The 26992-nt window shown below is 41.6% G+C and overlaps 1 protein-coding gene across 1 annotated transcript; it reads right to left on the minus strand.

The window, feature by feature from the left end:
• Positions 1–430: 430 nt before the first annotated feature.
• On the minus strand, positions 431–2179 carry LOC149751285 (uncharacterized). Its single transcript, XM_089927280.1, has 2 exons — positions 875–2179; positions 431–460 (listed from the first exon to the last, which is right to left on the minus strand). Exons 1-2 carry the CDS (start codon positions 2177–2179, stop codon positions 431–433), a joined length of 1335 nt encoding a protein of 444 aa, XP_089783406.1.
• Positions 2180–26992: the final 24813 nt, after the last annotated feature.

Below are 26992 nucleotides of genomic sequence, written 5' to 3' on the forward strand. Positions count from 1 at the left end.
TTTGAAACTTTATTATGAAACTTGATAAAAGCGGGAAAGGACTCATCTTTGTGTGCAAGAAATGAAACCCATGTAAAACGTGAAAAATCATCAACAATGACAAGACCAAATTTCTTACCCCCTAGACTAGCAGTCCTAGTGGGTCCAAACAAATCCATGTGAATTAGTTCTAAGGGTTTTGATGTTGAAACTATATTCTTAGACTTAAAGGAACTTCTTGTTTGTTTCCCTAATTGACATGCAGCACAAATTTTATTCTTTTCAAAGTCTATTTTTGGTAGCCCTTTGACTAGATCCTTTGTAATTAATTTAGAGATTAAATCCATGCTAGCATGCCCTAACCTACGATGCCATAACCAACTAGTCTCATTGACTTTGGGATTCATGGCTACAAGACATTGGCCATCCTTCATGGTGAGCTCATCAAGATCTACCATGTAAACATTTCCATGCCTATGTCCTGTGAGTATGATCTCATTATCAATTGGACTACTAATTATGCATAGTGACGATTCAAATGACACTTTAAAACCCTTGTCACAAAATTGACTTATACTCAATAAATTATGTTTTAGTCCATTAACTAACAATACATTATCAATAAATGAGGAGGGTGATATGGAGATTTTACCAACACCAATAATTCGTCCTTTAGCATTGTCTCCAAATGTGACTAATCCTCCTTCTTTTGATTCCAAGGTGACGAAGAGACTCCTGTCACCGGTCATATGCCTTGAGCAACCGCTATCTAGATACCACATTCTCTTTTTATTCCCGGCTGCAAGGCATACCTGCAAGAGGATCATGTGAAGCTCTTAGGTACCCAAGTTTTCTTGGGTCCTTCGTGGTTAGTGTAGTTGGTTCCCTTAGGCACCCATATTTTAGTTGTGTTTTTAGCTTTTACAAATGTACTCTTGTTAGTTTGGATTTTTCTTTGAATACAAGAGTAGGCTTTATGTCCAATCTTTCCACAAAGAAAGCATGTTGGTTTTTCAGTTTTTACATCTTTTGCTTTTACAAAGAAATTCTTTAGATACTTTTGTTGTTTATTAGTTTTATAACCTAATCCGGCTTTATTAAACACGGCTCTTTGATTTGAAAGAATGAGATTCAATTTTTCAGAACTTTGTGTGAATTTTTCAACAATTGGCTTATACTTATGTACCTCATTCTTAAGATTCAGATTTTCTTTGACTAGTTCTTCCTTATCCTTTTTAAGAGATTCAATATCTTGTGCAAGTGAGGTATTATTATCGAGTAGGGATTTTATTTTCAGATTTAATTCCTTAATTTGTGTTTTTCCCTTTTCATTTTCAATGCTCAATTTTGAGCTTTTGATTTCTAGATTAGTAGTGTCAATATTTTTAATGCTCTCCTTTTCAATTAATAAGTTTTCAATATTTTCCTTTAGTTTTTGATTGGAGGCTTTTAATTCTTTATTCTTTGCTCCTAACATACTACAATCACCCATAAGTTCTTGAAAAGCCTCATATAATTCTTCCAAAGTGAAATTTATGGTTGGGTTTTGACATACCTCGTCGTCTTTGAACGCCATGAAGCATAGATTGGCGGTCTCTTCCTTCTCTTCCTCGGAGGATGATGTGTCACTATCATCCCATGTTGCCTTCAATGCCTTCTTCTTCTTCTTTCCAAAATATTTCTTTTGTTGAGGGCATTCGGAACGAATGTGTCCCGGTCTCTTGCAATCATAGCATATGATTGGGTCTCTTTCTTTTTCTTTTTCTTTTTCCCAATCATTTCTCCCTCCAAATTTTTTCTTTGGAAAGGGTTTCTTTTTCCTCATAAATTTTTTAAACTTCCTAACTATCAAACCCAAGTCCTCGTCCTCACTTTCTTCCTCACTCTCACTACTTTCCTCTTCACACATACTTGAAGTAGCCTTGAGCGCAATCGTTTTCTTCTTTGGCACATCATCTTCATGTTGCTTCATTGTGAGCTCATGCGTCATCAATGAGCCCAAAAGTTGTTCTAGCCCCAAGGTGTTAAGATCTTTAGCTTCTATGATCGCCGTGACTTTTGCTTCCCAAGCTTTTGGCAAAGACCTGAGAATTTTACTCACAAGTTCCGGGTTAGTATAAGATTTACCCAAACTCTTTAGTCCATTAATAATATCAGTAAAGCGTGTAAACATGCAAGTGATGGTTTCATTGGGTTCCATCTTAAACAACTCATATTTGTGAACTAGAATGTTCACTTTGGACTCCTTAACTTGATTTGTACCCTCGTGGGTAACTTCAAGTCTATCCCATATTTCCTTAGCGGAAGTACATGTGGAGACTCTATTGAACTCATTTGCATCTAAAGAGCAAAATAATGAGTTCATGGCTCTAGAATTGAGTTGAGCCATCCTATCATCATTCTCATCCCAATCCTCCTCAGGTTTGGGAACTCGAATGCCATTAACTATGTGTGATGGTTCTTGTGGTCCCTTGACTATAACCCTCCACAAGGCATAGTCTTGTGCTTGAATGAAGATTTTCATTCTAGTCTTCCAATAGGTATAATTTGTCCCATTGAACAGTGGAGGTCTATTGGTTGCTTGCCCCTCGGCAGGAACATTGTTAAAGGGTGTTCCCATCTAGATCTTTGGCTAAGACGGTTAGGTCTTTCAAGAAATATAAGAGCACCTGCTCTGATACCACTTGTTGCCCAGAGATGGTCACCCAAGAGGGGGGTGAATTGGGTGTTTTAAAACTTTTTGGCTAATTAAAAAATAAAACACACAAATAAATAAACTAAAGCAAGAATAAAAGAGATAAGAAAAGACAACCACAAACACACGATTTTATAGTGGTTCGGAGCCTTCACCGCTCCTACATCCACTCCCCAAAGTGCCTTTGGGTATTTCCACTATAATCCACGATTACAGTATGGTAGTTTTGCGAGTTCACTACCCAACTCGTTGTTTTACACCGGGCTCACAACAAACCCTACAATCCCCTAATTTAACCTAGGCTTGGGACGCCTATCCCTTGTTCCAAGTCCCTTGACTGGAACAAGCACAATAATCAAATGTTTTACAAAGATTTAAAAGCTCTTAAGAAAGCAAATATAACAGTGAGAAACAACAAAACCGGAAGAACCCTTTTTGCCGTTGGAAGCGTGGGTGATGGTGGTTCTTCCGATGTGGATCACGTTGGCTTGAATGCTAGCTTTGAATGCCGTGTGGGAGTGAGTAGATGAGCACGAAATCAGATGGGAAAACTTGAATGCACTTGATTTCTCCTCTTGAAAGCACTAACTCCCTTGAACCTCTTTTACTTTCTTCTTTCTTGAATGATTTTGCTTTGGGTTGGTCAAGAGTTGTTATGAACCACTTAAGAGGTCCCTTTTATAGCCCAAAAAGCAAATATAGCCGTTAGAAACAAAAAGAGAAGGATTTGAAATTCAAAATCAAACCTGAAAAGCTGTCAGTCGCGTCCCAGGCGCTCCGGGGACGTCTCCGCTATAGTGAGAGACGTCTCGGATACAGAATTTTACTTTTTACTTTATCTGGGGTCGACTCGCCACTTTACGGGGTCGTCTCGGCTTGTCTGCACTTTTTGAGTGGGGACGACTCCGTTTCTTTGGGGACGACTCCGCTTCTTTATCTTTGAAAAATATGTCCTCTGGAATTCCCTGAGAGAGTCGACTCCGCTCTTTCAGGGGACGTCTCCGCTTGTATCCACTTTATGCGTGGGGACGACTCCGCTATCTTTTCACCGAAAAACCTTTCTCTGGAAAACCCTGAGAGAGCCGTCTCGGCCATCTTGGGGACGTCTCGGGAGGTCTCCTTTTTGCTTGCGGGGACGACTCCGTGTACAGTGGGGACGTCTCGCGCATATCTCTTGAAAAACGACTTTCTGCCGCCACTGAGAGAGTCGACTCCGCTACTGAGAGAGTCGACTCCGCTAACGCGGGGACGACTCGGCAGCAACCAGGGACGTCTCGGCTTGTGCCAGTTCTTCCTGTTTGTGCCAGAGACGTCTCTGAAACTATCAGGAGACGTCTCGGCTGTCCCTGAACTTTTTCTTTAACTGAAAATTTTCTTCAATAATTCCATAAAAATTATGGGAACTTGCCTAGACATTTTTTAACAATATTCTCAATGAAACACATGAATTCCTCATTTAAATTGTTAAGATATAATGGAATTTTACTCCAGTGTTTTGTATTCATCAAAATCCATTAGGGGGTCAACAATTAGGACTGGGAATCCTAGTTGGAGTAGGACTGGGATTCCTATTTGGAATAGGATTCCTCAATCCTAATGAGATTAGGAGATTTGAATCAAAATTGGATTCCTACTTGGAGTAGGATTCCTAGAAATCCTAATTGGATTAGGACTTTGGATTCAAATAGAGTCCTAATTGGATTAGGACTGAAATTAAATACATCCTAATTAGATTAGGATTCCTTAAGTCTAAATTAATTAATAATCTAATGAATCAACATGACTCCTAATTGGATTAGGATTGAAGAGTTCAATTGAGTCATGGTTCATTCAAGTCCTAATTGGATTAGGACTAGCATAGATTGAACCCAATTGGCTAATCCTAATTGGATTGGGATTAAACCATGAGAGAGGCACCTAATCCTGTTTGGAAGAGGATTGGGTTAACCAAGTAAGAGGGGCATCAGCCCCTCTTCACTTAGTTGGTGCGACATGAAGAGAGAAGGGGGCCGGCGCCCCCTCTTGGAAAGTAGTCAAGGGCTCCTAACTTGTAGGAGCCCTTCATCCTTATTAAAGGAGGACTAGGGCCGGCGCCCTAGATGTAATTTTCTCCTCTTCATCACGTGGCCACCCCCTCTCCATCTCTCCTTGGTTCAGCCGCCATCAGCAAAGGGAAAAGAAGAGGAGGCGTCTCCCTCCTCTTGGTCTTCTTCCTTGGCTCCAACGCAGGGAAAAGAAAGAAGGCTGCAGAAGCTGTGTTCTTCTTCCTTGAGTTCCTCCTTCTTCTTCCTCCTCTCAAACACTTTCAAGAGTTGAAAGAAAGAGAAGAGATCAGCCATCAAAAGAAGTCTTTGCAAGGGAGCTAGCACCCCGGGAAGACAAGAAAGATTTGATCGGTCCTCTGCTTCGTGTGGATACCCGTAGAGGCCGGACGTTTGAACGGCTTCAAGCGAACCCTCTTCCAAAAACCACGAATTCAGATTTGCGGTGATCATCTACCCGCGCAAGGTGAAGATTTGATCTTTCTAATAGTTTTAAAAGTTTTAATTCTTACCTAATTACGAAAGGTCTAGAAACAACGTTCATGCGATGAACGTCGATCCCGCACATGCCCCTTTCCGCTGCCATCTGATTTTTGTTTTGAAATATCAGCGGCATGGGCGGGTTTCCAACAGTGGTATCAGAGCCTAGGCTTCGTAGATTAAGGTAAGAATTAAATATCTAAAGGCTAATTAGATCTGAAAATTGAATGATCATGCATGCTGAAAAATTCTGCATGCAGATTTTTCAGGGGTACTGATTTTTGCATGCTGATTTTTATGTGATAAAAAGATGATTCTAATTGCATTGTTAATGGGATTACAAAGTTTAGAATCATGATTAGCATGATCAGCGACCTATGTCATGATATAATCAGTTAGTTTTTAGATCTGAAAATTATAATTGTTGCATACGGTGATGATCATAGGATTCAAACCCTTTTGGTATCAAATGTAATGACCTGCGATGTGATCTGCGATGTCATGTAATTTTTCAGATGCTTGCATGCATCTTATTTGATGTTTTGAGAGGCCTGCGTGCCTCCTAAAAGGAGATGTAAATTATTTTTATTTTTATTTTACATCTGGTTGTATTTCTGTGATGTGATGTACATCAACGATCAAGTTGAAGCAAAGGCATGAGATGAAAGGTGATCTAAGCGGTTGATGGCGATGGGATCAAGAGTTGATCAAGGATCGAATCAAGGAGGCTTGGAACCAATTCAAGAGTTGAAGACCACTTGATTGATTGATGTGCATGTGCTTGTAATACGACCGAATTATTATCCATGATCATCACCTATTTAAAGTTTAGCTTTATTTGATGCTGCGATTATAACTGCCTGTGATGTGCCGTTTACATGTGATGTGAATGCGAGTCGGGTAGATAGGTTTACATATGATGTAGCAAACCCAATTGAGACCTAAATCAAAACCTCCTCAATCAAGTCGAGAGTGATCCGACATGAGCAAGTCATATTAGATTAATTGATCTAATTGGTGTCTAGGAAAGCATGAAAGGTGGTTACTTAATTAGGACCTTACTCTCTGAGTAAGGGGAGCCTCCCACCTGCTTACCTGGCCAATTGTTCGATTACCTCTTATGAAGGGCTCAAGTTGCAAACACTAAGACCTGATTAACCAATATTAAGTCAATAGGTCTTCCACTGTAGTAGAGCTGCTAAGGCCTTTCTGATGTTGATTTGTCTCGGCTGGACACAGTGGTCAAGTTGCATCGGGGGGCTGGACCTCTCTATAGACATGAGATGTTGTAGGGTAAAGGTGGGGTTGGGCACCAATAACTGTTAGGTGAGGACCCAATGACAACTTTATTCCTACGGTTATACGGTGGGTCTGACTTAACTAAGAAATGGGACCAATAACTGTTAGGTGAGGTTTTCATGGCTTAGAGACCAAGTTACACTGCAACATGCTTGAGAAGCATTGTACAAGAGTTGTACACTCATCCATCTATGTGTCACCAATAACTGTTAGGTGAGGTGGCATGTAAATCGGTGGGACCGCAGTACCCACTAGAAACCCTAGTCGTGTGGGATTTCCGTTTTTCTACCAGGGGAGTGTGAGGAATTCGAGAAAATAGTGGGAGTCACATTTGTTCTAAAAGACCTTAGAACAGATTAGGATCAAGTACAAAAGTCTAACTAGAATCTTTACTCTCTGCAGATACAATGTCGGCTTCAAACCCTCTGACCCGTATTCTTGAGACCAACCGACTGACCGGAACCAATTACAAAGACTGGCTTAGAAACCTCAAAATTATTTTGGACTGTGAGAAAATAGGCTATATACTCGATTCAGATATCCCCACACTACCAGCACGTCCTACTGATGTTCAGCGTGAGATGCATAAAAAGTGGTTGGATGATGACATAAGAGTTAAATGCTATATGATGGCATCTATGTCAAATGAACTCCAATGCCAGCATGAAAATATGAAGACTGCTAGGGAAATACTGGCACACCTGCAAGAGTTGTATGGTGAGCAGAGTCGCACAGCTCGTTTTGAAGTGTCCAAGAGGCTTTTCAAAGCGAAGATGCGCGAGGGACAGTCTGTCCATGATCACGGTCTGACTATGATCAAGGACCTAGAGGAGCTTGAGAAGCTCGGTATGGACATGCACAAGGAATTACAAGTGAATTTGATCCTACAATCACTTCCTGATTCATTTGGTCAGTTTATAGTAAACTACCACATGAATAAGATTGAATGCACTAAGACTGAACTAATCAATATGTTGGTAACTGCTGAGGGAGCCTTGAAAGGTTCAAGGGGCAATGTCCTTGTTGCTGAGTTGACTTCTGGTTCCAAGAGAAAGTCTACTTGGAAGAAAAAGAAGCATGTTAAGAAGCAGAAGAAAGACAAGAAGCCAAAGAAGGAAGTTCAAAAGAAAAAGGCTAACGACAAAGGAAAATGTTTCCACTGCAATGTCGAAGGCCACTGGAAGAGAAACTGTCCTTCATACCTCGAGAGCCTGAAGAACAAGAAAGGTGACACACCTTCGGAAGGTATAGACTTGCTCATAATTGAAACCAATCTAACGGTTTCTTCTACTTCTAGTTGGGTTATAGATTCTGGTTCTAGTGCTCATCTGTGCACTACCATGCAGGGTCTAAAGGAAAGTAGAAGGCTGGCGGAAGGTGCGGTAACCCTTCGGGTTGGCAACGGGGCAAAAGTTGCTGCTGTGGCTGTGGGCACCTACCATCTGCGACTACCGTCTGGATTTAGTTTAATACTTAGAGACTGCTATTATGTACCTGTTGCTAGCAGAAATTTGATTTCTGTTTCATGTCTAGCACAGGAAGGTCATGTTTTTACATTTGACAAAGACTGCTGTTCTATTTATTTAAGAAATAAAATAGTCGCACGCGGTTTCATGATTGACAGTCTCTATCATTTACATATGGATGTATCTGTGAATGTTACCGAGCAAGATGTGAGTGCCAAAGGATCCAAAAGATCCAGAGATGAGATAAACCAAAGATATTTGTGGCACCTCAGGCTTGGCCATATTGGAGAAGACAGAATGAACAAAATAGACAAAGATGGGCTTTTAGGCTCATTGACTTTCGAGTCATATCCAGTTTGCGAGTCCTGTCTTCAAGGAAAAATGGCTAGACTGCCCTTTGTAGGACATGGGGAGAGGACCACTGAAATACTTACCCTAGTACATACAGATGTATGTGGCCCATTCGATGTGCTAGCCAGGGGACGTTATTCTTACTTCATTACCTTTACCGATGATTATTCACGGTATGGGTATGTGTATCTTATGAGACACAAGTCTGAGTCTTTTGAAAAGTTCAAAGAGTTCAAGAATGAAGTAGAAAAACAAACTGGAAAACCTCTTAAGGCTCTTCGATCAGATCGAGGAGGAGAATACCTTAGTGGGGAATTTCGGGACTATCTCAAAGAAAACGGCATAGTCTCACAATGGACACCTTCGGGTACACCTCAACTCAACGGAGTGTCAGAGAGGAGGAATCGGACCCTATTGGATATGGTCAGGTCCATGATGAGCTTCACTGATTTACCTATGTTCCTTTGGGGAGATGCCTTACTCACAGCGATTTATTTATTGAATAGAGTTCCCTCTAAATCCGTTCCTACCACACCGTATAAGATATGGCATGGTAAAAAAACCAAGTCTGGGTCATCTCAAGATTTGGGGATGTCCGGCCCACGTCAAGAGACTACAGGCGGACAAGTTAGAGGCTAGGACCATAAGTGCTCGTTTTATAGGATATCCTAAAGAGTCATTAGGATACAATTTTTACGTCTCAGAGGATCACAATGTGTTTGTGAGCCGTCATGCCATCTTCTTGGAAAATCAGTTTATCCTTGATAGAGGCAGTGGGAGGAAAATTGAGCTTGAAGAGAAAGTCTCTGAAAAGCAACGAGTCATGGATCCTATTGAACCCATTCATACAGAGCCAGTACACGATGTCCCTCGACCACCTCGTAGATCTAGTAGGGTCTCCCATCCTCCCGATAGATACTTAGGTATACTAGAAGAGGATACCGAAGAAATGTTCCTAGTGGGAGATAGGGATCACATACAGGATCCCAAAACCTACAACGAGGCGATATCTGATATCGATTCCGAGAAATGGCTGGAAGCAATGAAGTCAGAGTTAGACTCCATGCGTTCCAACCAAGTCTGGACCTTAGTAGATCCACCAGAAGGTATTGTACCTATTGGATGCAAATGGACCTACAAAAGGAAGATAGGTTCGGATGGAAAGGTAGAGACCTACAAGGCAAGGCTTGTGGCGAAAGGGTATAGTCAGCGCGAAGGCATTGACTATCAGGAGACCTTTTCACCTGTAGCCATGCTAAAATCCATCCGAACATTGCTTGCCATTGCAGCATTTCATGATTATGAAATCTGGCAGATGGATGTGAAAACTGCTTTCCTGAATGGATATCTTAACGAAGATATCTATATGGAACAGCCCTTGGGTTTCACTTCCAATGATGGAGATCACAAGGTCTGCAAGCTGCAAAGGTCCATCTATGGACTAAAGCAAGCATCTCGGAGTTGGAACACTCGTTTCGATGACGCAATCAAAACGTTTGATTTCATCAAAAACGAAGAGGAACCATGTGTTTACAAAAAGGTTAGTGGGAGTGCTGTCGTTTTTCTCGTATTGTACGTAGATGACATTCTCCTGATTGGGAATGACATTCCCATGCTAACCTCGGTCAAGGTCTGGTTGTCAAAAGAATTCTCCAATAAAGACCTTGGGGAAGCATCCTATATTTTGGAAATAAAGGTCTATAGAGATAGATCTAAAAGAATGCTTGGCCTTTCACAGAAGATGTACATAGAGGAGGTGCTGAAGAGATTCAACACATGAGCAAGATTCCCTATGCATCGGCAATGGGAAGCCTCATGTATGCCATGCTGTGTACACAACCTGATATAGCTCTTGCTGTGAGTGTCACAAGCAGATATCAGTCGGATCCAGGCAAGAAGCACTGGATAGCTGTGAAAGAACAGTCTTAAGTACTTGAGAAGAACTAAGGACATGTTCTTGGTCTTTGGGAGAAGATCAGAGTTGAAGGTAGAAGGATGCACACATATTGATGATAGAAAGTCTATATCAGAATATGTGCAATTGTGGTTCAGTAAATTGGAAGAGTTCCAAACAACCGATCATTATAGATTCTACCTTAGAAGTTGAATGTTAAGCCGTATCTAAGGGTGCAGTGGAAACCTTCTGATTAAAAGTTAATTGCAGAGTTAGGTGTAATGTCATTAGATGCCATAACACTTTACTGCGATAACATTGGCACCATAGCACAAGCTATGGAGCCATGGTCTCATCAGAAGTCCAAGCACATAGAGCGGCGCTTCCATCTCATACGCGACTATGTTGAGAAGAAATATGTAGAGGTGCAAAGAGTAGACTCCGCGGATAACGTGGCAGACCCGTTCACTAAGCAGCTAAGTCAGCAAAAGACTGAAGCCCACCTTGAGAAGATGGGGCTTAGATACATGACTGATTGGCTTTAGTGCAAGTGGGAGATTGTTAGATGTATGCCCTAGAAGCCAATCTGGCTGACACATTGTTAATTCTAGGGACATAATTTTGTACTTGACTATTTATTATTGAATAAATAAAAGGCATCTTTTTCATTCATATTGTTTATGTGTCTATGAATCGTCCAAAAAATTAATAAGATGATGATACATATTCTCAAGAGTTGAGAATTTGAGCCATGTATCATTGGTGATTAATTTCTAAATGCTCCTGATCAATGAATCATCACGAGGACGGTGATCGATCCGATCAGTGCACAGATCACTTTCCTTCTGGATGGACGAGACTTGAGTCCACAGTGTAGGGACACTGAAGTGATAGTGCAGGTGCTTGTTAGAGAACAAGGGTACTGAGCGTGACCAAGACAAGAAGTCACTTGGATGTCTATCCACTCGTCAGTGACTTGCTTGATGTTGCAGTAGTGTGACTGGTCCTTTGACCTGCGGTGCTTCGGCTACTCACAGTGAGGTTATTGTAGTTTGACTGCACACATACATGGTCTCTAGCCATATGGGTCCATGCAGTGTAGATTGGTTGCAGTAGGTTCACTGTAGGAGTAGGGTATGCACCTATAAGGAATCTATCGACCTTGATAGAAGAGGAGTGATCCTATGTGATTTGTTAGACTGAGTTCTAAGACCTTGGCCAGGGCAGTAATATAAAGTGGAAAAAGAGTTTTTCACTATCGAACTCAAGTCGAATAAATCTTGACATATGACAGACGATGGGGTTTGACGAGTTGTCCATGACCTCCGTCCTGTAGGGATCCACGATAGTAGGATTGTATCACACGTTAACTGCACCTAGAGGTTCATCTTTCTATTCTACTGGGTAGCCACTACATGCTGCTAGGTGTCACTGGTGGATGGTGGGACTCATAGGGATTATCTTGATGATCGATAAACCCTAATGAGTTGAGTTGGAATCGTTCCAACCCATTGAAAGGAGTTTTTAATGATATTGAGATAGAGATCACAATATATCTCACTACCAGTCAGAGTAGAACCTATGGGGTCACACACACTAGAAGTATTGACCGATCCGATGGTTGAAATCGTGATTAGGAATCACGAGTAATCAATTTGATTGATAAGAAGTTGAAGAAGGAACAAAGGGAATTAATTAATTGGACTAAAACAAGAGTCCTACTTCGGATAGGATTCCTAGAGTCCCAATTGGATTAGGACTGGAAATCCTAGTTGGAGTAGGACTGGGATTCCTATTTGGAATAGGATTCCTCAATCCTAATGAGATTAGGAGATTTGAATCAAAATTGGATTCCTACTTGGAGTAGGATTCCTAGAAATCCTAATTGGATTAGGACTTTGGATTCAAATAGAGTCCTAATTGGATTAGGACTGAAATTAAATACATCCTAATTAGATTAGGATTCCTTAAGTCTAAATTAATTAATAATCTAATGAATCAACATGACTCCTAATTGGATTAGGATTGAAGAGTTCAATTGAGTCATGGTTCATTCAAGTCCTAATTGGATTAGGACTAGCATAGATTGAACCCAATTGGCTAATCCTAATTGGATTGGGATTAAACCATGAGAGAGGCACCTAATCCTGTTTGGAAGAGGATTGGGTTAACCAAGTAAGAGGGGCATCAGCCCCTCTTCACTTAGTTGGTGCGACATGAAGAGAGAAGGGGGCCGGCGCCCCCTCTTGGAAAGTAGTCAAGGGCTCCTAACTTGTAGGAGCCCTTCATCCTTATTAAAGGAGGACTAGGGCCGGCGCCCTAGATGTAATTTTCTCCTCTTCATCACGTGGCCACCCCCTCTCCATCTCTCCTTGGTTCAGCCGCCATCAGCAAAGGGAAAAGAAGAGGAGGCGTCTCCCTCCTCTTGGTCTTCTTCCTTGGCTCCAACGCAGGGAAAAGAAAGAAGGCTGCAGAAGCTGTGTTCTTCTTCCTTGAGTTCCTCCTTCTTCTTCCTCCTCTCAAACACTTTCAAGAGTTGAAAGAAAGAGAAGAGATCAGCCATCAAAAGAAGTCTTTGCAAGGGAGCTAGCACCCCGGGAAGACAAGAAAGATTTGATCGGTCCTCTGCTTCGTGTGGATACCCGTAGAGGCCGGACGTTTGAACGGCTTCAAGCGAACCCTCTTTCAAAAACCACGAATTCAGATTTGCGGTGATCATCTACCCGCGCAAGGTGAAGATTTGATCTTCCTAATAGTTTTAAAAGTTTTAATTCTTACCTAATTACGAAAGGTCTAGAAACAACGTTCATGCGATGAACGTCGATCCCGCACATGCCCCTTTCCGCTGCCATCTGATTTTTGTTTTGAAATATCAGCGGCATGGGCGGGTTTCCAACATAACGTCCCCTGGCTAGCACATCGAATGGGCCACATACATCTGTATGTACTAGGGTAAGTATTTCAGTGGTCCTCTCCCCATGTCCTACAAAGGGCAATCTAGCCATTTTTCCTTGAAGACAGGACTCGCAAACTAGATATGACTCGGAAGTCAATGAGCCTAAAAGCCCATCTTTATCCATTTTGTTCATTCTGTCCTCTCCAATATGGCCAAGCCTGAGGTGCCACAAATATCTTTGGTTTATCTCATCCCTGGATCTTTTGGATCCTTTGGCACTTACTTCTTGCTCGGTAACATTCACAGATACATCCATATGTAAATGATAGAGACTGTCGATCATAAAACCACGTGCAACTATTTTATTTCTGAAATAAATAGAACAGCAGTCTTTGTCAAATGTAAAAACATGACCTTCCTGTGCTAGACATGAAACAGAAATCAAATTTCTGCTAGCAACAGGTACATAATAGCAGTCTCTAAGTATTAAACTAAATCCAGACGGTAGTCGCAGATGGTAGGTGCCCACAGCCACAGCAGCAACTTTTGCCCCGTTGCCAACCCGAAGGGTTACCGCACCTTCCGCCAGCCTTCTACTTTCCTTTAGACCCTGCATGGTAGTGCACAACTGAGCACTAGAACCAGAATCTATAATCCAACTAGAAATAGAAGAAACCGTTAGATTAGTTTCAATTATGAGCAAGTCTATACCTTCTGAAGGTGTGTCACCTTTCTTGTTCTTCAGGCTCTCGAGGTATGAAGGACAGTTTCTCTTCCAGTGGCCTTCGACATTGCAGTGAAAACATTTTCCTTTGTCGTTAGCCTTTTTCTTTTGAACTTCCTTCTTTGGCTTCTTGTCTTTCTTCTGCTTCTTAGCAGGCTTCTTTTTCTTCCAAGCAGACTTTCTCTTGGAACCAGAAGTCAACTCAGTAGCAAGGACATTGCCCCTTGAACCTTTCAAGGCTCCCTCAGCAGTTACCAACATGTTGATTAGTTCAGTCTTAGTGCATTCAATCTTATTCATGTGGTAGTTTACTATAAACTGACCAAATGAATCAGGAAGTGACTGTAGGATCAAATCCACTTGTAATTCCTTGTGCATGTCCATACCGAGCTTCTCAAGCTCCTCTAGGTCCTTGATCATGGTCAGACCGTGATCATGGACAGACTGCCCCTCGCGCATCTTCGTCTTGAAGAGCCTCTTGGACACTTCAAAACGAGCTGTGCGACTCTGCTCACCATACAACTCTTGCAGGTGTGCCAGTATGTCCCTAGCAGTCTTCATATTTTCATGCTGGCATTGGAGTTCATTTGACATGGATGCCATCATAAAGCATTTTACTCTAATGCCATCATCCAACCACTTTTTATGCATCTCACGCTGAACATCAGTAGCACGTGCTGGTAGTGTGGGGATATCTGAATCGAGTATGTAGCCTATTTTCTCACAGTCCAAAACAATTTTGAGATTTCTAAGCCAGTCCTTGTAATTGGTTCCGGTCAGTCGGTTGGTCTCAAGAATACGGGTCAAAGGGTTTGAAGCTGACATTGTATCTGCAGAGAGTAAAGATTCTAGTTAGACTTTTGTACTTGATCCTAATCTGTTCTAAGGTCTTTTAGAACAATTGTAACTCCCACTATTTTCTCGAATTCCTCACACTCCCCTGGTAGGAAAACGGAAATCCTACACGACTAGGGTTTCTAGTGGGTACTGCGGTCCCACCGATTTACATGCCACCTCACCTAACAGTTATTGGTGACACATAAACAGATGAGTGTACAACTCTTGTACAATGCTTCTTAAGCATGTTGCAGTGCTACTTGGTCTCTAAGTCATGAAGACCTCACCTAACAGTTATTGGTCCCATTTCTTAGTTAAGTCAGACCCACCGTACAACCGTAGGAATAAATTCGTCATTGGGTCCTCACCTAACAGTAATTGGTGCCCAACCCCACCTTTACCCTACAACATCTCATGTCTATAGAGAGGTCCAGCCCCCCGATGCAACTTGATCACTGTGTCCAGCCGAGACAAATCAACATCAGAAAGGCCTTAGCAGCTCTACTACAGTGGAAGACCTATTGACTTAATATTGGTTAATCAGGTCTTAGTGTTTGCAACTTGAGCCCTTCATAAGAGGTAATCGAACAATTGGCCAGGTAAGCAGGTGGGAGGCTCCCCTTACTCAGAGAGTAAGGTCCTAATTAAGTAACCACCTTTCATGCTTTCCTAGACACCAATTAGATCAATTAATCTAATATGACTTGCTCATGTCGGTTCACTCTCGACTTGATTGAGGAGGTTTTGATTTAGGTCTCAATTGGGTTTGCTACATCACATGTAAACCTATCTACCCGACTCACATTCACTTCACATGTAAACGGCACATCACAGGCAGTTATAATCGTGGCATCAAATAAAGCTATAGTTTAAATAGGTGATGATCATGGATTCTAGTTAGGTCGTATTACAAGCACATGCACGTCAATCGATCAAATGGTCTTCAACTCTTGAATTGGTTCCAAGCCTCCTTGATTCGATCCTTGACCAACTCTTGATCCAATCGCCATCAACCGCTTAGACCCCTGTTCATCTCATGCCTTGTCTTCAACTTGATCGTTGACGTACATCTCATCACAGAAATACAACCAGATATAAAATAAAAATAAAAATAATTTACATCTCCTTTTAGGAGGCACGCAGGCCTCTCAAAATATCAAATAAGATGCATGCAAGCATCTGAAAAATTACATGACATCGCAGATCACATCGCAGGTCATTACATTTGATACCAAAAGGGTTTGAATCCTATGATCATCACCGTATGCAACAATTATAATTTTCAGATCTGAAAACTAACTGATTATATCATGACATAGGTCGCTGATCATGCTAATCATGATTCTAAACTTTGTAATCTCATTAACAACGCAATTAGAATCATCATTTTATCACATAAAAATCAGCATGCAAAAATCAGCACCCCTGAAAAATCTGCATGCAGAAATTTTCAGCATGCATGATCATTCAATTTTCAGATCTAATAAGCCTTTAGATATTTAATTCTTACCTTAATCTACGAAGCCTAGGCTCTGATACCACTGTTGGGAACCCGCCCATGCCGCTGATATTTCAAAAATTAAATCAGATGGCAGCGGAAAGGGGGCATGTGCGGGATCAACGTTCATCGCATGAACGTTGTTTCGAGACCTTTCGTAATTAGGTAAGAATTAAAACTTTTAAAAACATTAGGAAGATCAGATCTTCACCTTGCGCGGGTAGATGATCACCGCAAATCTGAATTCGTGGTTTTGGAAGAGGGTTCGCTTGAAGCCGTTCAAACGTCCGGCCTCTACGGGTATCCACACGAAGTAGAGGACCGATCAAATCTTTCTTGTCTTCCCGGGGTGCTAGCTCCCTTGCAAAGACTTCTTTTGATGGCTGATCTCCTCTCTTTCAATCAACTCTTGATTGCACTTGAGAGGAGGAAGAAGAAGGATGAAGAAGAGGAAGAAGATCAAAGCCCTTCGCAGCCTTCTTCTTTTCTCATGCGTTGAAGCCAAGAGGAGGAAGAAGGGATGTCGCCAAGCTCTTCTTTCACTTGCACCTTGCTTGCGGTTGAACCAAGGGAGGAGAGGGGAGGGTGGCGGCAGCAAGAGGAGGAAGAGAGCACACACTAGGGCGCCGGCCCTAGGTCCCCTTTTATAAGCATCAAGGGCTCCTACAAGTTAGGAGCCCTTGACTACTTTCTTTCTTTGGAGCGCCGGCCCCTTCTCTCTTCTTGTCGCCCTAACCAATTGGAGAGGGGCTGATGCCCCTCTTACTTGGTTAACCTAATCCTCTTCCAAAAAGGATTAGGTGCCCTTCTCATGGTTTAGTCCTAGTCTAATTAGGATTAACCAAATTGGGTTCAATCTATGCTAGTCCTAATCCAATTAGGACTTGAATGAACCATGACTCAATTGAACTCTTCAATCCTAATCCAATTAGGAGTCATGTTGATTTATTAGATTAATAATTAATTTAGACTTAAGGAATTCTAATCCAATTAGGATGTATTTAATTTTAGTCCTAATCCAATTAGGACTCTATTTGAATCCGAAGACCTAATCCAATTAGGATTTCTAGGAATCCTACTCCAAGTAGGAATCCAATTTTAATTCAAAATTCCTAATCTCATTAGGATTGTAGGAATCCTATTCCAAGTAGGAATCCCAGTCCTACTCCAACTAGGATTCCCAGTCCTAATCCAATTAGGACTCTAGGAATCCTACCCGAAGTAGGACTCTTGTTTCAAGTCCAATTAATTAATTCCCTTTGTTCCTTCTTCAACTTCTTATCAATCAAATTGATTACTTGTGATTCCTAATCACGATTTCAACCATCGGATCGGTCAATACTTCTAGTGTGTGTGACCCCATAGGTTCTATTCTGACTGGTAGTGAGATATATTGTGATCTCTATCACTATATCATTGAAAACTCCTTTCAATGGGTTGGAACGATTCCAACTCAACTCATTAGGGTTTATCGATCATCGAGATAATCCCTGTGAGTCCCACCATCCACCAGTGACACCTAGCAGCATGTAGTGGCTACCCAGCAGAATGGAATGATGAACCTCTAGGTGCAGTTAACGTGTGATACAGTCCTACTATCGTGGATCCCTACAGGACGGAGGTCATGGATAACTCGTCAAACCCCATCGTCTGTCATATGTCAAGATTTATTTGACTTGAGTTCGATAGTGGAAAACTCTTTTTCCACTTTATATTACTGCCCTGGCCAAGGTCTTAGAACTCAGTCTAACAAATCACATAGGATCACTCCTCTTCTATCAAGGTCGATAGATTCCTTATAGGTGCATACCCTACTCCTACAGTGAACTTACTGCAGCCAATCTACACTGCATGGACCCATATGGCTAGAGACCATGTATGTGTGCAGTCAAACTACAATAACCTCACTGTGAGTAGCCGAAGCACCGCAGGTCAAAGGACCAGTCACACTACTGCAACATCAAGCAAGTCACTGACGAGTGGATAGACATCCAAGTGACTTCTTGTCTTGGTCACGCTCAGTACCCTTGTTCTCTAACAAGCACCTGCACTATCACTTCAGTGTCCCTACACTGTGGACTCAAGTCTCGTCCATCCAGAAGGAAAGTGATCTGTGCACTGATCGGATCGATCACCGTCCTCGTGATGATCCATTGATCAGGAGCATTTAGAAATTAATCACCAATGATACATGGCTCAAATTCTCAACTCTTGAGAATATGTATCATCATCTTATTAATTCCTTGGACGATTCATAGACACATAAATAATATGAATGAAAAGATGCCTTTTATTTATTCAATAATAAATAGTCAAGTACAAAATTATGTCCCTAGAATTAATAATGTGTCAGCCAGATTGGCTTCTAGGGCATACATCTAACACTCCCCTGGTAGGAAAACGGAAATCCTACACGACTAGGGTTTCTAGTGGGTACTGCGGTCCCACCGATTTACATGCCACCTCACCTAACAGTTATTGGTGACACATAAATTGATGAATGTACAACTCTTGTACAATGCTTCTCAAGCATGTTGCAGTGCTACTTGGTCTCTAAGCCATGAAGACCTCACCTAACAGTTATTGGTCCCATTTCTTAGTTAAGTCAGACCCACCGTATAACTGTAGAAATAAAGTCGTCATTGGGTCCTCACCTAACAGTTATTGGTGCCCAACCCCACCTTTACCCTACAACATCTTATGTCTATAGAGAGGTCCAGCCCCCCGATGCAACTTGCCCACTGTATCCAGCCGAGACAAATCAACATCAGAAAGACCTTAGCAGCTCTACTACAGTGGAAGACCTATTAACTTAATATTGGTTAATCAGGTCTTTCTTTTTATAATAGAAAAAAAAATTAGAAAGAAAAAAAGAATAAAATTAGTTTTAAATCCCTCAGTTCGGATTGCAGGCTGCAACTCGCCTGCATGAAGCCGGAATCGCTAGTAATCGCCGGTCAGCCATACGGCGGTGAATTCGTTCCCGGGCCTTGTACACACCGCCCGTCACACTATGGGAGCTGGCCATGCCCGAAGTCGTTACCTTAACCGCAAGGAGGGGGATGCCGAAGGCGGGGCTAAGATCACTTCCGGATTTAGGTCTTTTACTAGTTAGTCCTGGTAAAGTCCCCAGACGGCGTATTTTTTTGAAACGAGGTCTGGCAGCTTTTGATGCAAAAAAGACAAAACGGGATTGGATTTCCGGAAGGAAGGTTAGATACCTGCTTGTATTTTTGGTTGAAATGGGATGGTCTTCAAACTCCCGAGATGCAGTCTAGACACAAAGGATCGGACTAATAACGTATACAATGCTTGAATTATCGATGTAGATGCTACATAGTTGGTTCTCATCCTCTCTCACTTATCGACGCATTAGTCTTTCCAGATGAACTGGCATTGAAGCAACTCTGACTCTAGCAGAATCCACAAATTATTGTCGATCGATACTTATGTATGATCAAAAAATTCTGTAAACCTTTTTGTTTATACTGTTTTTGTTTTGTTTGTGGGATGTCTGGAATTATGTTTGCAACTTGAGCTCTTCATAAGAGGTAATCGAACAATTGGCCAGGTAAGCAGGTGGGAGGCTCCCCTTACTCAGAGAGTAAGGTCCTAATTAAGTAACCACCTTTCATGCTTTCCTAGACACCAATTAAATCAATTAATCCAATATGACTTGCTCATGTCGGTTCACTCTCGACTTGATTGAGGAGGTTTTAGTTTAGGTCTCATTGGGTTTGCTACATCACATGTAAACCTATCTACCCGACTCATTCACATCACATGCAAACGGCACATCACAGGCAATTATAATCGCAGCATCAAATAAAGCTAAACTTTAAATAGGTGATGATCATGGATTCTAATTAGGTCATATTACAAGCACATGCACGTCAATCGATCAATTGGTCTTCAACTCTTGAATTGGTTCCAAGCCTCCTTGACTCGATCCTTGATCAACTCTTGATCCCATCATCATCAACCGGTTAGATCGCCGTTCATCTCATGCCTTGTCTTTGATCGTTGACGTACATCACATCACAGAAATACAACCAGATATAAAATAAAAATAAAAATAAATTATATCCCCTTTTAGGAGGCACGCAGGCCTCTCAAAATATCAAATAAGATGCATGCAAGCATCTGAAAAATTACATGACATTACAGATCACATCGCAGGTCATTACATTTGATACCAAAAGGGTTTGAATCCTATGATCATCACCACATGCAGCAAATATAATTTTCAGATCTGAAATCTAATTGATTATCTCATGACATAGGTTGCTGATCATGCTAATCATGATTCTAAACTTTGTAATCCCATTAACAATGCAATTAGAATCATCCTTTTATCACATAAAAATCAGCATGTAAAAATCAGCATCCTAGAAAAAATCTGCATGCAGAAAATTTTCAGCATGCATAATCATTTAATTTTCAGATCTAATAAGCCTATTAATAATTAATCCTTATCTTAATCTACGATGCCTAGGCTCTGATACCACTGTTGGAAACCCGCCCATGCCGTAAAAAAATTTCAAAAACAAAAATGCAGCGGAAGGGGCATGTGCGGGATCAACCGTTCATCGCATGAACGTTGTTTAAAACCGTTCGTAGATAGATAAGGATTAAAAACTTTTAAAAACTTTAGGAAGATCAGATCTTCACCTTGTGCGGGTAGATGATCACCGCAAACTGATGATCGTGGTTTTTTTTTTTTGGATGAAGGTTCGCTTGAAGCCGTTCAAGTGCCCGGCCTCTACGGGTATCCACACGAAGCAGGAACCGATCCAAACTTTCTATCTCCCCGGGGTGTTAGCTTCCTTGCAGAGATAACTTTTAATGGATGATCTCCTCTCTTTCTTTCAACTCTTGAATATGCTTGAGAGGAGGAAGAAGAAGGATGAAGAATAGTAAAGGAACAAAAACCCTGCAGCCTTCTTTCTTTTCCTTGCGTTGGAAGGAGCAAGGGAGGATGAAGAGGCCACCTTTCTTTTTCTTCCTTTGCTTGCGGCTGAACCAAGGAAAGAGGAGGAGAGGGGGGCCACGAATTGGAGAGGGTGAGGGCTTCAATGATACCCTAGGTCAGCCCCCACGCCTCCTCTTAAATAGCATGTGGAGCTCCTACTTTGTAGGAGCTCCTTGATTAAATTCCAAGAGGGGCGCCGGCCCCTCTTCTTTGCCGCACCAAGCAAGAAAAAGGAGGAGGGGCGTGTGCCCCTCCTTCATGGTTAACCTAATCCTCCTCTAAGGAGGATTAGGAAGGTCACTCTTGGTTAGGTCCTAATCTAATTAGGTTTGGACCAAGGGTGAACCAATTTGGGTTTTAATCTAAGTAAGTCCTAATCCAATTAGAACTTGATGAGCCATGACTCAATTGAATCCTTCAATCCTAATCTAATTAGAAGTCATCTTGATTCATTAGATTAATAATTAATTAGGACTTAAGAAATCCTAATCCAATTAGGACTTATTTAATTTTAGTCCTAATCCAATTAGGACTCTAATTTGAATTCGAAGTTCTAATCCGATTAGGACTCTAGAAATCCTACTCCAAGTAGGAATCCAAATTTAATTCAAAACTCCTAATCTAATTAGGATTATAGGAATCCTACTCCAAGTAGGAATCCCAGTCCTACTCCAAATAGGATTTCCAGTCTAAGTAGGAATCCCAGTCCAAGTAGGAATCCTAGTCCTAATCCAATTAGGGCTCTAGGAATCCTACTCCAAGTAGGACTCTTGTTTTAAGTCCAATTAATTAATTCCCTTTGTTCCTTCTTCAACTTATTATCAATCGAATTGATTACTTGTGATTCCTAATCACGATTCAACCATCGGATCGGTCAATGCCTCTAGTGTGTGTGACCCCATAGGTTCTACTCTGACTGGTAGTGAGATATACTGTGATCTCTATCACAATATCATTGAAAACTCCTTTCAATGGATTGGAACGATTCCAACTCTACTCATTAGGGTTTATCGATCATCGAGATAATCCCTGTGAGTCCCACCATCCACCAGTGACACCTAGCAGCATGTAGTGGCTACCCAGTAGAATAGAATGATGAACCTCTAGGTGCAGTTATCATGTGATACAGTCCTACTATCGTGGATCCCTACAGTACGGAGGTCATGGACAACTCGTCAAACCCCTTCGTCTGTCATATGTCAAGATTTATTAGACTTAAGTTCGAGAGTGGAAAACTCTTTCTCCACTATGCAATCTGCCCCAGCCGAGGTCTTACAAACTCAGTCTTATAAATCACATAGGATCTCTCCTTATCTATCAAGGTCGATAGATTCCTTATAGGTGCACACCCTACTCCTACAGTGAACCTACTTCAGCCAATCTACACTGCATGGACCCATATGGCTAGAGACCATGTATGTGTGCAGTCAAACTACAATAACCTCATTGTGAGTAGCCGAAGCACCGCAGGTCAAAGGACCAGTCACACTACTGCAACATCAAGCAAGTCACTGACGAGTGGATAGACATCCAAGTGACTTCTTGTATTGGTCACGCTCAGTACCCTTGTTCTTAACAAGCACCTGCACTATTACTTCAGTGTCGTCACACTGTGGACTCGAGTCTCGTCCATCCATAAGGAAAGCAATATGTGTGCACTGATCGGATCAATCACCGTCCTCGTGATGATCCATTGATCAGGAGCATTCAGAAATTAATCACCAATGATGCATGGCTCAAATTCTTAACTCTTAAGAATATGCATCATCATCTTATTAATTTCTTGGACGATTTATAGACACATAAACAATATGAATGAAAAAGAATGCCCAAGTTAATAAATTAATAATAAATTAAGAATAAAAATGCGTCAGCCAAATTGGCTTCTAGGGCATACTTCTAACAGTTAAATCCTAATTGGATTAGGGCTAAACCACATTAGGGCCTTCCAATCCTCATTAGATGAGGATTAGGGCAACACAAGAAGGAGGGGCTCACGCCCCTCCTCCTTTGTTTCTTTGGTGCGGCAACACAAGAGGGGACGGCGCCCCTCTTGGTAATGGATCAAGGGCTCCTAACTTGTAGGAGCCCTAGATGCTATTTAAAGAGGAGGCTTGGGGGCTGACCTAATTCAAGTGAGAATCCTCTTCTCTTCTTGCCGTGGCCTCCTCCTCCTTCTCCTTGGTTTTCAGCCGCAAGCAAGGGAAGCAAAAGACAAGGTGTTGGCGGTCCCCTTCTTCCTCCTCCTTGGTTCCAACGCAGGAAAAAGGAAGTGGGCTGCAGGGCTTCGTTCCTCTTCTTTTCTTCATCCTTCTTCTTCCTCCTCTTAAGCACATTCAAGAGTTGAAAGAAAGAGAGGAGATCAGCCATCAAAGTTATCTCTGCAAAGGAGCCAGCACCCCGGGTTGATAGAAAGCTTGGATCGGTTCCTGCTTCGTGTGGATACCCGTAGAGGCCGAGCACTTGAACGGCTTCAAGCGAACCTTCATCCAAAAACTACGATCATCAGTTTGCGGTGATCATCTACCTGCACAAGGTAAAGATCTAATCTTCCAAAAGATTTTAAAAGTTTTAATCCTTATCTATCTACGAACGGTTTTTTGAACAACGTTCATGCGATGAACGGTTGATCCCGCGCATGCCTCTTCCGCTGCATCTGAATTTTTTAATTTTCTGCGGCATGGGCGGGGTTTCTAACAGTGGTATCAGAGCCTAGGCATCGTAGATTAAGGTAAGGATTAATTATTAATAGGCTTATTAGATCTGAAATTTAAATGATTATGCATGCTGAAAATTTTCTGCATGCAGATTATTTCTAGGGTGCTGATTTTTGCATGCTGATTTTTATGTGATAAAAAGATGATTGTAATTGCATTGTTAATGGGATTACAAAGTTTAGAATCATGATTAGCATGATCAGCAACCTATGTCACGAGATAATCAATTAGATTTCAGATCTGAAAATTATATTTGCTGCATGTGGTGATGATTATAGGATTCAAACCCTTTTAGTATCAAATGTAATGACCTGCGATGTGATCTGTAATGTCATGTAATTTTTCAGATGCTTGCATACATTTTATTTGATGTTTTGAGAGGCCTGCGTGCCTCCTAAAAGGAGATGTAATTTATTATTATTTTTATTTTACATCTGGTTGTATTTCTGTGATGTGATGTACGTCAACGATTAAGTTGAAGACAAGGCATGAGATAAACGGCGATCTAAGCGGTTGATGGCGATTGGATCAAGAGTTGATCAAGGATCGAATCAAGGAGGCTTGGAACCAATTTAAGAGTTGAAGATCAGTTGATCAATTGACGTGCATGTGCTTGTAATACGACCTAATTAGAATCCATGATCATCACTTATTTAAAGTTTAGCTTTAATTATTGCTGCAATTATAACTGCCTGCAATGTGCCGTTTGCATGTGATGGGAATGAGAACGGGGTAGATAGGTTTACATGTGATGTAGCAAACCCAATGAGACCTAAACTAAAACCTCCTCAATCAAGTCGAGAGTGAACCAACATGAGCAAGTCATATTAGATTAATTGATCTAATTAGTGTCTAGGAAAGCATGAAAGGTGGTTACTTAATTAGGACCTTACTCTCTGAGTAAGGGGAGCCTCCCACCTGCTTACCTGGCAAATTGTTCGATTACCTCTTATGAAGAGCTCAAGTTGCAAACACTAAGACCTGATTAACCGATATTAAGTCCATAGGTCTTCCACTGTAGTAGAGCTGCTAAGGTCTTTCTGATGTTGATTTGTCTCGGCTGGACACAGTGGGCAAGTTGCATCGGGGGGCTGGACCTCTCTATAGACATGAGATGTTGTAGGATAAAGGTGGGGTTGGGCACCAATAACTGTTAGGTGAGGACCCAATGACGACTTTATTTCTACGGTTATACGGTGGGTCTGACTTAACTAAGGAATGGGACCAATAACTGTTAGGTGAGGTCTTCATGACTTAGAGACCAAGTAGCACTGCAACATGCTTAAGAAGCATTGTACAAGAGTTGTACACTCATCTGTTTATGTGTCACCAATAACTGTTAGGTGAGGTGGCATGTAAATCGGTGGGACCGCAGTACCCACTAGAAACTCTAGTCGTGTAGGATTTCCGTTTTCCTACCAGGGGAGTGTGAGGAATTCGAGAAAATAGTGGGAGGTACATTTGTTCTAAAAGTTCTTAGAACATATTAAGAATCAAGTACAAAAGTCTAACTAGAATCTTTACTCTCTGCAGATCATAATGTCAGCCTCAAACCCTTTGATCCGTATTCTTGAGACCAACCGATTGACCGGTACCAATTACAGAGATTGGCTTAGAAATCTCAAAATTATTCTGAGTTGCGAGAAAATAGGCTATGTGCTCGATAATGACGTCCCCACATTACCAGCATGTCCGACTACTGATCAGCGTGCGATGCATAAAAAGTGGACAGACGATGATATTAGGGTCAAGTGCTATATCATGGCATCCATGTCCAATGAACTCCAATGCCAGCATGAGAATATGAAGACTGTTAGGGACATACTGGCACATCTGCAAGAGTTGTATGGTAAGCAGAGTCGCACAGCTCGTTTTGAAGTGTCCAAGAGGCTCTTCAAAGCAAAGATGCGCGAGGGGCAGTCTGTCCATGATCACGGTCTGACTATGATCAAGGACCTAGAGGAGCTTGAGAAGCTCGGTATGAACATGCACAAGGAATTGCAAGTAGATCTGATCCTTCAATCCCTACCTGATTCATTTGGACAGTTTATAGTAAACTACCACATGAATAAGATTGAATGCACTAAGACTGAACTGATAAATATGTTGGTAACTGCTGAGGAAGCCTTGAAAGGTTCAAGGGGCAATGTCCTTGCTGCTGAGTTGACTTCTGGTTCCAAGAGAAAGTCTACTTGGAAGAAAAAGAAGCCTGCTAAGAAGCAGAAGAAAGACAAGAAGCCAAAGAAGAAAGTTCAAAAGAAAAAGGCTAATGACAAAGGAAAATGTTTCCACTGCAATGTCGACGGCCATTGGAAGAGAAACTGTCCTTCATACCTCGAGAGCCTGAAGAACAAGAAAAGTGACACACCTTCAGAAGGTATAGACTTGCTCATAATTGAAACTAATCTAACGGTTTCTTCTACTTCTAGTTGGATTATAGATTCTGGTTCTAGTGCTCATTTGTGCACTACCATGCAGGGTCTAAAGGAAAGTAGAAGGCTGGCGGAAGGTGCGGTAATCCTTCGGGTTGGCAACGGGGCAAAAGTTGCTGCTGTGGCTGTGGGCACCTACCATCTGCGACTACCGTCTGGTTTTAGTTTATTACTTAGAGACTGCTATTATGTACCTGCTGCTAGCAGAAATTTGATTTGTGTCTCATGTCTAGCACAGGAAGGTCATGTTTTTACATTTGACAAAGACTAATGTTCTATTTATTTCAGAAATAAAATAGTCGCACGTGGTTTTATGATTGACAGTCTCTATCATTTGCATATGGATGTATCTATAAATGTGTCTGAGCAAGAAGTGAATGCCAAAGGATCCAAAAGATCCAGGGATGAGATAAACCAAAAATATTTGTGGCACCTCAGGCTTGGCCATATTGGAGAGGACAGAATGAACAAAATGGATAAAGATGGGCTTCTCGGCTCATTGACTTTCGAGTCATATCCAGTTTGCGAGTCCTGTCTTCAAGGAAAAATGGCTAGATTGCTCTTTGTAGGACATGGGGAGAGGATTACTGAAATACTTACCCTGGTACACACAGATGTGTGTGGCCCATTTGATGTGCAAGCCAGGGGATGTTATTCGTACTTCATTACCTTTACCAATGATTATTCACGGTATGGGTATATGTATCTTA

The sequence above is a fragment of the Phoenix dactylifera genome, chromosome 14, assembly GCF_051530095.1.
Source record: "Phoenix dactylifera cultivar Ajwa chromosome 14, Ajwa_hap1_PhDact_Kaust_v1.1, whole genome shotgun sequence".
In the NCBI taxonomy this organism is placed as follows: domain Eukaryota; kingdom Viridiplantae; phylum Streptophyta; class Magnoliopsida; order Arecales; family Arecaceae; genus Phoenix; species Phoenix dactylifera.

Coding starts and splice junctions, on each gene's coding strand:
- LOC149751285 (XM_089927280.1), bottom strand. CDS start 2,179: ATGGAACCCAATGAAACCATCACTTGCATGTTTACACGCTTTACTGAT. Junction 461..874: donor AAAACACAACTAAAATATGG/GTGCCTAAGGGA, acceptor TCATACTCACAG/GACATAGGCATGGAAATGTT.